General features: G+C 43.5%; 1 protein-coding gene across 1 annotated transcript in view; it reads right to left on the reverse strand.

The window, feature by feature from the left end:
• Window positions 1-13,412, reverse strand: part of obscna (obscurin, cytoskeletal calmodulin and titin-interacting RhoGEF a) — a 142,957-nt gene that overhangs the window by 107,618 nt on the left and 21,927 nt on the right. Inside the window, 9 exon segments of the mRNA XM_056276899.1 lie at window positions 2,273-2,539; window positions 3,106-3,132; window positions 3,281-3,547; window positions 4,256-4,531; window positions 4,876-5,142; window positions 6,036-6,305; window positions 6,702-6,968; window positions 7,326-7,592; window positions 11,598-11,861. Of these exon segments, the coding sequence (XP_056132874.1) occupies window positions 2,273-2,539; window positions 3,106-3,132; window positions 3,281-3,547; window positions 4,256-4,531; window positions 4,876-5,142; window positions 6,036-6,305; window positions 6,702-6,968; window positions 7,326-7,592; window positions 11,598-11,861 (2,172 nt within the window).

The following is a 13,412-nucleotide window of genomic DNA, read 5'->3' on the forward strand; positions in this document are numbered from 1 at the left end:
TCGTTCTTCTCGTTATGCACCCATAGATGTGGAAAGTGCAACTTTCTCCCATGAATGTCTCTTCAAAAGGTTCCGCTTTGACCGGAAAGATTCACCCACCTCGTACATGTCCGCAACAGTGTGGTTCTTGCCTTGTAATTGCAGATTAAGGTGATTTAGATGAGATGTCACACAAAAAAAGAACATATGCCATCACCTTATTGTCACTTAAAAACCTCTTGATATTCTTGGGCTTTTTGGCTCCACAGTCCGGATAAAAATGACACAAGCTTATCGCACAGGTCACACACTTTCTCCAACGCATGGCCTTTGCTCAGCCAGTGAACATCATTATGCAGCAAAAGATCCTTGTATTCCGCTGACATTTCCTCCAGCAATGCTCTGAAAAGGCGATGCTGCAGACTACCACTCTTGCGAATTAAATTTACCAGTCTCATCACAGTATCCATTGCCTCTTTCATTTCCCCACACAGTTTAGCGTACAACACTGATTTGTGAATAATGCAATGAAATGCTGACAGTGCTGGTTTAACAGCGGCAAGCCTACTGAGCAAGCCCTTCTGTTGTCCCACCATTGACGGAGCCCAATTGGTGGCAACGGACACAATTTTGCTCACATCCAAGCCATTCTTCTCAAAGAAATGTATTAATTCATTAAAGATTATTTTCCCAGTTGTTTGCCCAGGCAGAGGAAGCAAACAAAGCACTTCTTCCCGAAAGGTCTTCCTATCAAAAAATCTTGCGAACACAGGTAGCTGTTCCATAGCGGTTCAGTCACAGGATGAGTCTATGGCTAGTGATATACATATATGGCTTCTGGTTTCATCAAATCGGTGAATAAATTGGAAAAACACTCCGCTAAAAGTTCTACTATTCTTGTTGCCATGTTAGCAACAATGGCACCTGCTTTAATCGCCCCACAACGGTTTTCTTGTTTTTCTCATCATGACTTAAAACTTTGCCAACGATATCAATTTCACACATTTTAATCAACTCAGCATCAGCAAATGGCTTCTTAGTTTTGGCAAGGTTCTATGAAACATGCAATGATGCAGCTGTTGCGCTCTCTTGTGCCAATGTTGATTTTACACATAGCAGAAATGGAGTGCTTGTATAATGTTATCATATTTGCTATTTTTTTGTCTGCAGTGATCTGATTTTGAAGGGTAATTGGCATTAAAACTGGCAGCATGCATAGTGTTGAAGTGCTGCTTTAGATTATCTGCTTTGCAGACAGCTATGGTCTGCATACATATCAGTTTGGCATTGGTGTAGTCCAGTAAAATAAAACAAAACTGATCAGTCCAGTCAGATTTGAACTGACGGTTTTCCTGGTCGACTTTCCGCTTTTTCGCGCAGGCCATGTTCTTGGTCTAAGACAGTTATATCTGTGACTTAGCTGGTGAGCGGTTCTGTCTAGTCAAGGACCGTAGAGAGCGTGGAGTACATCTTACGTCTACATGCGCTCTACAGCATAGGTGAAGTGTACGGTGTGGAGTGAGGTCAAAATAAAGTAGAACAGCACACACTTTATTTCACATCTTATGACAAGTGCATTAGTGCCAATTGGTCAGTGCAGGCCAGACATTTGGCTCTTGCAGACCAGACTTGGCCCACGGGCCGCTTATTAGTGTTCAGCAGCCTAGACTCATGGGCTATTAGGATGAGGAACAATAGGCTATGCCTAGCAATCAGTGTATTATGCTGGGCAAAAAGCACAAAAATGAAATAGCGCAACACTGCTCACTTGGCTAGCCTGGGCAAAATTTGCAGGTTTGCTGGTTGGCTGAGGTTCAGGTGATTAATTAACGCATATTTTAGCAGGTCAGACGGTGCGGATTGGCTCTCATAATTGGTCGGGTGGGTGTGGATATTAAAAAACCCTGACCCACGCATCACTACTATGTAGGAAATGTAGAACCACCTCTACTTCTGTTTCCTATAGTACAATGATATGATTATTATGCAGTGCTCTCTGATGCCAGTTGGTAACACTTGAATTTATCTGCTAATTGATCACTCGCTTTGTCACTTTGTCATTTTTGTTGTTTTTTTGCTTTTGCTGTATTGTTTTTTCTTTATAAGTCACTTTGGACAAACGTGTCTGCAAAATGAGTAAAGATATGTACTCTTAGTTTTGATGTCTTCAAAATACTGTGTTCATGTCCTTGTGTCTTGATGTTGAGAATCCAACCAAGACAAATTCCTAGTATGTAAACTTACTCGACTGCTAGTGGAAACTGAGTTTTATCTTATTGCCTCCAGCACTCACCTTTCACCATGACCCTAGCTGTCATCCTCTGCTCTCCACAAATACAGCAGTACTCTCCAATGTCCTCCAGACTGACGTCTGTAATCTTCATCTCCACCAGCAGGTCCTTCTTCCTCATCTGGTACTTGTCTCCATGCCACAGCAGCTCCTCTCCTCTCCTCCATTCCACCAAGGGGGCTGGTTTGGTCAGCTCACAGCGCAGAATCACGTTGTTGCCCTCCATCACATCATAGTTAACTAGAGGTAGCTTGAAACTGGGGGGTAAACCTAAGGAGGCCAAAAAATATGGGGTGAACAGGGGTAACCACTGATAGACCTACAGAGCAAGGTCTTTTTCGTTTCAACATTCAGCCAGAATGTTGTATCCAGATGAACTGATTCAACCTTCTTTGAGCAAAATTGACTATGAAAATTAAATTATAAACATCCTCAGATTTAGTGGGTTTAAGGAAATTGTTTCAGATGTTCTTTGCTGCAGCATGAACAACAGATGTACATTAACACTATAGTTACACATGCATGTGAACAACACATGTTGTCACAGCTTTTGCCTAACTAGTCTTTCAAAAAGTTTTACCACGGATGGTCACAGCGTTCCACAGTGTATGTGAATTTTGACAAGTTTGCAGGTTTGCTTTTTACCCAGCTCACTCTATGTAATGTGGAGTACACAGAAGGTACTGTGACACTCAACCATCGGTTGATGGTCAGACTTGGTAACAAGATATCAAACCACAATCTTTCTCATTTTCAGTAAAAACCATCCATGAGGCTCATGTCGTTTGAACCCCAGTGGGTCTACAACATTTTTATTGCTCTGTTGTGGAGCTGACCTCTTTCACATCGGCACTCAGTTGACTGTTGGATGCATTTGGGGAAAATTCACAAGACTAAATTATTGACCGTGCATCATAAACTACATAAATGCAGAAAATAAGTTATGAAATTTGCTATGTCCAGTTGGGTATCACACATTCCCAAAGTGACAGCTAGATAAATTCATCTTACCCTTGACAGTGAGCTCAGCGGTGGACTGGCTGTCTTTGGTTTTACAGCTGTAATTGCCTGCATCACTCTCCTCCACACTGTTGATTACCAGTTTGGTCAGTCGGCCCTCCTGCTTCATTTCATACTTGTCTCCAGGTTTGAGGATAGCCCTGCCCCTCCTCCATTCCACACGGGCTCCAGGCTTAGACAGCTCACAGCAAAAAAAAACACTGTCCCCCTCCATAACTATGAGATGCTGGAGCTCTCGCCTGAATGTGATAGGAAGGCCTGTGGAGTCATGACCGTGAGATTTTGTTTAAAATCCTGTTTCGTAATCATAATCATAATCAGGTGTGCTTATGCATGCTGAGAGGAACTGTTGTGCTCTTAAGAAACTTCCAGTAAAGTGTTACTAGGTCACCGTGACAGGAAGTAACAAGGTTGTTCCAGAGAGAGAGACAAAAAAGATTCTTCAGAAAGACAGCAGTACCTTAAGTGACATAGCCTTAGTGTTTAAAATGCAAGAACCACCTGATCTTTCAATTAAAAGACTCACCAGGTGAATGTCAGATTCTTTGCTGAGTTCACTTACTAGGAATACTTTAGATATAAAGTAGGAGCAGTAACAGTAAAGAGAGCGATGGCCAAGAAGAAAATTGCTCCTTGAAAAAACAGAGACTGCTCATGATGGGTAGTTTTGAATGTACTAATATTAAAATAAGCACATTAGCACATATTGGCATGGATATTCTGTGCTCACTATTGGTATATAGGTTTTGCATATCATCACCAAAATAAAAACACAAGATAGTAGCCCCATGTCGTCCAACTCTGGTCAGCAGTACTGCTGGTACTCTATTCTGCCAGGTGGCTTATGTTCACTTGCTTTGTCAGGTCTAACTGGCCATAAAGAAATGGATCATTTAGAGATGAGATTTACCATCATGAACATGGACTACTGGGCTCCCTATCAGTTTTCATGATCTTCAAACTCACCTTTCACTCTGACTTCAGCCATGGTCTTCTCATCTCCTGTGACACAGCTGTACTTTCCAGCATCTTCTGGTTGAACACTGAGAATGGTCATCTCTGCTATCTTTCCCTCCACTTTCATCTGATACTTCCCTCTGTACACCTCCTCTGACAGCACCTCATCACCTTTCCACCATTCAACGGGGACGTTCTTCTTTGACAGCTCACAGCGCAGGGTCAAACTGCTCCCCTCTTGTGCCTCCTGGCTCTTCAGGCACACTTTAAAGGTGGCAGGGAGCACTGAGGAGCCAAAGGCACAACACAAATAAACAAAGGAGAACACCAGCAAGACAGTTTAGAGAAATAAAAAGCAAAAAATTACAAGACTGAAAACGATAGCCAACTAACATTTCACCACATGTTGTGTAATTCGGTCTTCCAAATAATATCTGAGAAAACAAGCAAACTCTTTAAAGAAGGCCAATGAGTTCCTAGTAAGCATAAAATGTTTGTAATTCACTCATTACCTGCAAGCCCTACCAAAAACAGCACACTGGCGACGAAAGAAGACAGTATTAAATACAATTTTATCTTCATCAATGATTTTGGCTCTTCATAGAAAAACAGAAACTGATTGCACCTACTGATGACTTTGACTGTAGACTTGGTCTTCTGTTCCCTACATACACAGGAGTAGACCCCACTGTCCTCAAAGATTGCATCTCTGATGATGAGCTCCTGAAGGAACTCCCTCTGTTTGATTTGATACTTCTCTCCATTCTCCAAAACATCTCCTCCCAGCCGCCACTCCACTGGGACACCCGACTTGGAGATCTCACACTTAAGCGTGATGCTGTGGCCCTCCTCGACTTGAAGGTTCTTGAGCTTTTGCTTGAACGTGACTGGAAGGGCTAAAAGACAATTGGGCTGTTTAACAGATTTGCATGAAACCTCTCAGGTCAGCAAGGCTATGGCTGGTCTAAAATATTTCCATCTTAAGGTTTCAACAGACAACAATTATCTCTTACTTTTTTCTTTTCCTCATTTTATAATGCACATTTTATTTTCTTGCTGGGTATTTTGCTTCATTATAAACAGGTGTTGTGCACAAGACTACTTTGGTTGCTTTTTGGTTGAAAGGGTACACCAGGTATGACACCATGTCTAAACACCAGTTTGGTGCTATGAAGCCCTGCAGAAAGTAAAGTGCTACTGGGAATGCTACTTGACTGTTAAATATATACTATATTCAACATTTTTAACTATAGCTTATACAATCAAGTTTCACTTACTTTGCTGCAACCTGTGTGATCATATATGTTGTATATATTCTGCACTGATTCACAATAACCCATATATTCCTTTAGTATCGCATTGATTAGTTATTGTACATCTGTTACTGCTTGTCTACCCTGTCCACTCGGGAACTATGACACGTCTAGCCATCTTAGACGAGGAATCCTTCCTTTGATGCTCTTCCTGAGGTTTCTCGTTTTTTTCTCTCATATCTTTCTCTGTTGATTTTTTTCTCAACCGAATCAAGGGTCTCGGGTCAAAGAATAGGGGGTGTTGTGCATTGCACATAATGTAATGTGATAGTCAAGCCCCCTGGGACTAAAGCGGGATTTAGGGCTACTCAAATTAATATTACTTGACTTTAATTTCAGTGTTTATGTTTTACTTCTGAAAACAGTGATTGCGTCTTTTGCACTTGCTCAAGGATAGCCCCACCCCTCAGCTAATTCAGGGCAGTTAATTATTAGGGAGCCACCCACTATCGTAAGATCAATAACCCGGTCCCTACCATTGACAGTCAGCGTGGCAGTGGTTTCTATGTTTCCATAGAGGCAGGTGTAGCTATCACTGTCCTCTGGCTTGGCATCTAGGATTTTCAGTTCGAGAAGCATGTCCCTCTGCCGCACCTGGTACTTCTCTCCGTTCTTTATGACCTCCCTTCCTCTCCTCCTCCACTCCACCATTTGACCTGGTTTAGACAGCTCACAACGTAAAGTAGCGTTGTTGCCCTCCTCGATGACCACGTTCCTAAGCTTCTGCTTGAAGGTGACCGGGAGAGCTGAGGGGTCACAAGAGACAACACGTTGACATTTACCATAGTAGTGCTACATAACTATACACTTTTTCTTCCCTGACTATAATGAACAAAAGAGGAAAGACTTGTTATAAAACAATAAAAATGTGTTATTAACAAATTCTCATATTATAATTTGAATGTGACAGAGTAAACATTCATTCATTGTCTACACTCGGTCAGTACACAAGAATTCAGGGTTATGGCGAGCTGGTACCTATCCCGGCAGGCACTGGGCAGAAGGCAGGAAGACACGCAGGACAGGATACTAGTATATCACAGAGCAGACACACACACACACACACACACACACACACACACACACACACACACACACACACACACACACACACACACACACACACACACACATAGTCCCACCAGTGATTTTGACGGCAGCTGATGTCTTCTGATCAGCGCACACACAGCTGTAGACACCACTGTCCTCCGGTAGAGGTTTCCAGATGAGGAGCTCCAGTGAAGTTTCTCTTTTCCTTATCTGGAACTTAACTCCATTCTTCAGTGGCTCATCTCCCCTCTTCCATTCGACTGGTATTCCCGGTTTGGACAACTCACAGCGGAGCACGACGCTGGCTCCCTCCAGCGCCTGCACATTCTTCAGCTGTTGTCTGAAGGTGATAGGGATGGCTTGAGAGAAGGTGAATTTTACATTACTAACAAAGGAAGGGACACAGTGAAAACTATATAGCAAACCTGAAGTCAAACAGATGTGGCAAATGATTCTTACTGTTTAATTTTAAGTGCTTGGGGAATACACAAGTGGAGTTTAGCATCATGAGGATTAACATAGAGACAATGATGGAGAATCATACAATGCCAATTTGGTTTTTTTTGGTCCTATGTGGCAAACTCCACCCGATTGCTCTATTAGGTACAATAAAACAAACAAGAATTATTTGTAAATACTATTTGTTATTCTGGATCAAATGTTCACGAAGTAGACTTTCTAAGCAGGAAAATTAAAATGTTTTACAAGGCTTTTACCAATGACACTGAGGCTCGCTGTAGTGCGGTGATCTCGGCAATGACAGGTGTAGTCTCCTGAGTCCTCGGGCTTCAGCGCTGTGATGGTTAAGGAGATGGTGGTCTTCCTCTGTTTCATCATGAATCTGTCACCTGGTCGGAGGCTCTCTGCACCCTTCTTCCAGTGGTACACGACACCAGGCAGGGAGTATTCACAGGTTAGGGTCACAGACTCCCCTTCTTTTGCCTCCACAGTCTCAAGAGATTTGGTGAACTCTGCTGGTATGGCTGCAGATAGGGGGGAAAATCAGGGGGAGAGGAAAGAATTCCTCATTAAAAGCAGAAAAACCATTATTGGTTGCAGAACCAGTTAAGAGAATAGACAAGCAAGCCAAAGGTGTGGACATGTTGTACAACTGTGGTAAGTAGACCTGAACAATATTGAAAAAAGCAACATTGTATGATATAGTTTTTGCAATAAGTATTACAATGTTGAAAAATACAAAAGGAGTTAATAGATATATGCAGTTTTTAACTTCAAAAGCTCCATTTGCAAAGAATTTATCAGTCCAGCCATGATTTAGAAGGGAAATAAGGTAATTGTGGGTGGCACAGTGGTTAGCGTGGTTGCCTCACAGCAAGAAGGTCCTGGGTTTGAGCCCTGAGGTGTCCAACCTTGGGGGACTCATCCCGGGTCATCCTCTATGTGGAGTTTGCATGTTCTTCCCGTGTCTGCATGGGTTTCCTCTGGGTGCTCTGGTTTCCTCCCACAGTTCAAAGACATGTAGGTCAGGTGAATCGGCCACACTAAAAAATTGTCCCTACGTGTGAATGTGTGTGTCGGCCCTATGATGGCCTGGCGGCCTGTCCAGGGTGTCTCCCCACCTGCCGCCCAATGACTACTGGGATAGGCTCAAGCATCCCATGACCCTGAGCAGTATAAGCGCTTTGGATAGTGAATGGATGAATGGAATAAGGTAACGGTCCGAGAAGCCATTAAATCAGACTAAATATTTGTCGGATGCACAAAAATATTTTTCTTCAAGAAATCATAAAAAAGCAGACCTTGCTAGATTTTGTTTTCTATCACGCAATAAGAGTTTTAACCCAACACGACCTGTGCTGCAGGGTGGGTCGGTTTCTGTCTCAACGATGTTTACCAAGTATAACCTTCCCCCTGTGGTAGAGATCTATGCTGCTGATCCTGGGTTTAGTATCTACAGTACCTAAATCTGAGGTTCTCTAAAGTATCATAGACCCAAGGTCTTATAGTTCAGTCTGATCACAGGTGTGCTCAGTTTCTTTTTTTGTGTGGATGTTTCCCCCTTTTTCTCCGCAATTGTATTTGGCCAATTACCCCACTCTTCCGAGCCGTCTTGGTCGCTGCTGCACCCACTCTGCCGATCCAAGGAGGGCTGCAGGCTGCAGACTACCACATGCCTCCTCTGATACATGTGGAGTTGCCAGACGCTTCTTTTCACCTGACGGTGAACAGTTTCGCCAGGGGGACATGGCACATGGAAGGATCACGCTACTCCCCCCAGTTCCCCTTCCCCCCCGAATAGGTGCCCCGACCGACCAGAGGAGGCGGTAGTGCAGCGACCAGGGCACATACCCACATCTCGCTTCCCACCCGCAGACGTGGCCAATTGTGTCTGTAGGCACGCCTGACCAAGCCAGAGGTAACAGGGGGATTCGAACCACCATGTACTCAGTTTCTAGGTTTATTAAATTCACTAGGTTCAGTGAGGAGATTGGCGGTAGCAGACTCTACCAACAGAGCAGACCTGCAGCCCACACAAAACACACATGACCGCCAACTTGGGGAAAAATAACAGAAAACATATTTATAAAGGCATCCTGTCCTGTTTCACTTCTTGATAGCCTCCTTATATTTTCAAAGCATCTCTTCAAAAAAATAAATCCTGTTTGATCCAAACACAGAAATAAAATTAACCAAAAATGACTGTACAACCAAAATTGCAGCAACTTAGAAATTAGGGAATGTTCACTTCCAGTATTTCACAAAAAATTAAATGTATCCTTTGTTGTCCCTAGTTGTCCCTAAATTGTCCCTAGGTGTGAATGTGTCAGCCCCGTGATAGACTGGCGACTTGTCTAGGGTGTCTGCTCGCCTGCTGCCCAGTGACTGCTGGGATAGGCTCCAGCATCCCATGACCCCAATTGGGATAAGCGGCTTGAATAATGGATGGATGGATGGTATCCTTTGTTGGACCAAAATGTACTTATTATCAGTTATCAATTCTTTACAGTCTACGTTTCTCCCTTTTGAACCTTCCCCTAAGGTTATTATTTTTATTTGGTCCTGAGTTCCTTTGCTTCGAATGATCCTTTAACGTTGTTCGCCAACCTTGAGTTTCTTTATGACATCGGTTCTGGTCAGTTTTTTTTTTCCGTCTTGGGCTCAAGAACAAAAAATAATCTGAGCTCTCAGAAAAAAAATGCAAAACAAAATTGAATTCTCCTTAGTAAGGTAAAGTTCCCTTTGATTTGGTTCCTACTGTCCCTTGGAATGGCACAACATCCTCATGTCAGCATCCTGACAAGATGGATCGAGACATCCACGAGCTGCGGTGATGATCGGGTTGACAGACGAAGCAGCTCCGTGATGTCACATATAGAATCGCCCCTCCAACAAACAAATAAATGAATAAAAAAATCAGCCAGGATAATCCATTAATTTGGAAAGAACGCCCACCAGAATTTCTCCTGAAATTCTTTCCATAGCTTTTCTGTAGCTTAGCAGTTTCCTCTCTCTCTGGCAACATGCCAGCTCCACTCACTTCCAACTCATAAATCTTACAATTTTTTGGCCACACCTGTCCGAGCTGCGTGCGCTGCAGTAACTGAGGGAAGACTAGAAGTTCCTCTGTGTGCAGCAGGTCAGCTAGCATTGGCATGTGAGGCATTTAAGCAACACTGGGAAACTGCAGTGTCAGAAGATAACCTGGGTTACACAAGCACTGCTCTGCCGACGAGATTAGAGTATATTTTTGACTATTTCAAACTGTTCTCTTCTCTCACTTCTTTTCTGTCTCTCTGAATGACGTCTTCTCCTTTCTCTTCTTCTGTGTATGTGAATGGTGTGATGCAAGTCTCCCCTGTGTGCATGTGTAGTTTGTCCTCCTCACAGGTCTCTGTGGTGACGGTGGTCGCCACCTGGACACTGCTTGGCATCCAACTCATCACATCCTTTATATATCTTATAAACCCATATAATTTTGTTATCCTGTTTCAATGTTATACCTTTCTCTCACGCAAATGTGTGACTAATGTTTTCTCTTGTCACTCAGTCTGTCCTCCTGTCAGGTCTCCATGGTGACGATGGTCATGTGGCTCAGCTCCTGGGCTGTTGGCATCCTCCTCGTCATATTCTTCATATATTTTATAATTCCATTATAATTCTGTTATACTCTTTCAATGTCATATTCTGTAAATTGTCTACACACAATTTACAGAATACGATTTTGGAATACTATGAATTTACAATTTACACACAAGTGACAAAAGAGGTTGAACGCTGGTCAGAAAAAGCAAAACAAGATGCTGACTTAAGAGAAATTATCGAGCACGTTATTCTTGCAAACCTCCCTCATTCCCCGTTTTTTGAGGATGGTGAAGCCAGGTAAGTGAGAGGAGCAGAAAGTTGATGACAGATAAGCTAAAGAATTAAACCAAAGAAGTTGACCATATATAGGTCTCACTGGTAAAGTTTACTAATTTATTGGGAATTGACACCCCAAAGACTTCTGCTTTCGAAACCACAGGAGCCTGGCCAGTAAAGGGTTTTTGCTGTTATTTTAATCCCTATTGAGGTGGTAAAGTATAGTTTAAAATTACAGATTGATGTTATCAATTGCTCCATTAATCTTAGCTTTTCCCCCCCCCCCAATTGTATCAGGCCAACTACCCCACTCTTCCGAGCCGTCCCAGTCGCTGCTCCATCCCCTCTGCTGATCAGGGGAGGGCTGCAGACTACCACATGCCTCCTCCGATACATGTGTAGTTGCCAGCCGCTTCTTTTCACCTGACAGTGAGGAGTTTCACCAGGGGGATGTAGTGTGTGAGAGGATCACGCTATTCCTCCCAGTTCCCCCTCCCCCCTGACAGGCACCTTGACTGACCAGAGGAGGTGTTAGTGCAGCAACCAGGACACATACCCGTATCCGGCTTCCCACCCGCAGACATGGCCAATTGTGTCTGTAGGGACGCCAGACCAAGCCGGCGGTAACATGGGGATTTGAATCGGCGATCCCCATGTTATAATCTTACCTTTGACGCTCACAATGGCCCTGGTGGTAACAGACCCTGCGCTGCACTCGTACACCCCCGCGTCGTTGTTACAGACCTCCCGGATGGTCAGTCTGGCCTCGCAGCCTGAACGACTGGTGAAGTACCTTGAGGAGTTCCACATCATGCAGCCATCTTTGTACCACAGGATGTGACATGGCTTGGAGGTCAAGCAGGACAGCACCAATCCACCACCTTCGATGGCCTCGCAGTCCTCCAGTGGTTTGGTGATGGTGGGACGCCTCTCTGGAAGTGTTAAAAGATAAAGCCAGATTGCTGAGTATCAAATATTGGTGTGTATACATGCCGTCATGTTCAGTGGTGTGGTTGTGTGATTGTACACACAGACATAGCGACATGGATTTACTGTGACCTCCTTTTGCCCCTTTGGTTTCTTTATGCGTCCAGTTTATTTGTCTTGGCGAATATTGTATGATATGTACCAATTTTCTCAATAAGATTTCACAAGGAAAAAAAAAAATCAAGGCCAAATCCTGTTAAAGATCAGTGTATATTTTAAATACCACATGCATTTGAATCTGAACAGTAAACGCCAAATTGAACACCGAGTCTGAATTTTTTTGTCTGAAAACTTCATAAATATGACCTCATGTTTTGTGCATTAAAATTACACACCAACTCCAAATTTGCCATCTGTCATGTTTTCCAAACATTTTTAAACAAAAAGTTTAGTTTTTGTTTGCATTCACCTATAGCAGGGGTCAGGAACCTTTTTGACTGGGAGAGCCATAAAAGCCAATATTTCTAAATATATTTCATTGAGAGCCATATAGTATTTTTAACGTATAATAAATTAAATATGTGTTACTTTTAATGCGACTTCTGGTGCTGCATGGTTTTGCTGATGGCCTTGTAGTCTGGTTCATACGTGGTGAGGTTGAGCTTCATGCAGGCGTTGAGGCTTCCATCAGTTAAACGTGAGCGTAGGTTGGTCTTAATGTTCCTCATATGCGAGAATGACTGCTCACATGCATATGTAGAGCCAAACATGGTCAATACGGCAATACTCACACGCTGCACTGTGTGGTATGTCACAGGAAGCTTGTTCCAAGTTTTAAGAATCAGCTGGTCTTCAGGTTGAAGATTTTTCATTTCTGTCCACTTGTGTTCCCTCGCCAGCTCTGCTCGCTGTTGCGCAAGACTTTCCAACTCTCCATTAAGTGACTTGAACTTACTCATCCACATGTCTGATGCCTTCAGGTCAGCAACTTCCAGCTCAAAGTCTCCGATAGAGACCCCGAGGATGCATGTCAGGTCGATTTTGTCTACTGCACACTCATGTGGATGAGTGATGAACTTGAAAAGACCAGTGCGCGCACGAAATCCTCCAAAACGTGCTTTGAATGACTGCAGGAGATTGGACGTAAAGCCAGCTAGCTGCTGGAGATCCAGATGTTGAGTGGAGTCACTTGCTAAGCATGCATCTCTCAATTGTTGCAGTCTTTCAAAGTGCAGAAGACGACCTGTTTCAATGTCCCTGAGAAAGACTTCCAGCTTGCTTTCAAATGCAAACCCTGCTTGTTGAAGGGATGAGATTGTATTTCCAATACCTTGCATTTTCACATTGAGCTGGTTCAGATGGCCAGTTATGTCCACGAGATAGTGAAACTGCAGGAGCCAGTCAGTGTTGTCTAGCTCAGGATGCTTGACGCCTTTCATTTCAAGAAAAGTCCGGGTTTCACTCAGGCAAGCCGCAAAACGGCTGAGCACCTTCCCCCTTGACAACCAACGCACGTTGCTGTGTAAAAGGAGACCGGGATAATGATTCCCAACTTC

This window comes from Lampris incognitus, chromosome 3 (assembly GCF_029633865.1).
Source record: "Lampris incognitus isolate fLamInc1 chromosome 3, fLamInc1.hap2, whole genome shotgun sequence".
Lineage (NCBI taxonomy): Eukaryota > Metazoa > Chordata > Actinopteri > Lampriformes > Lampridae > Lampris > Lampris incognitus.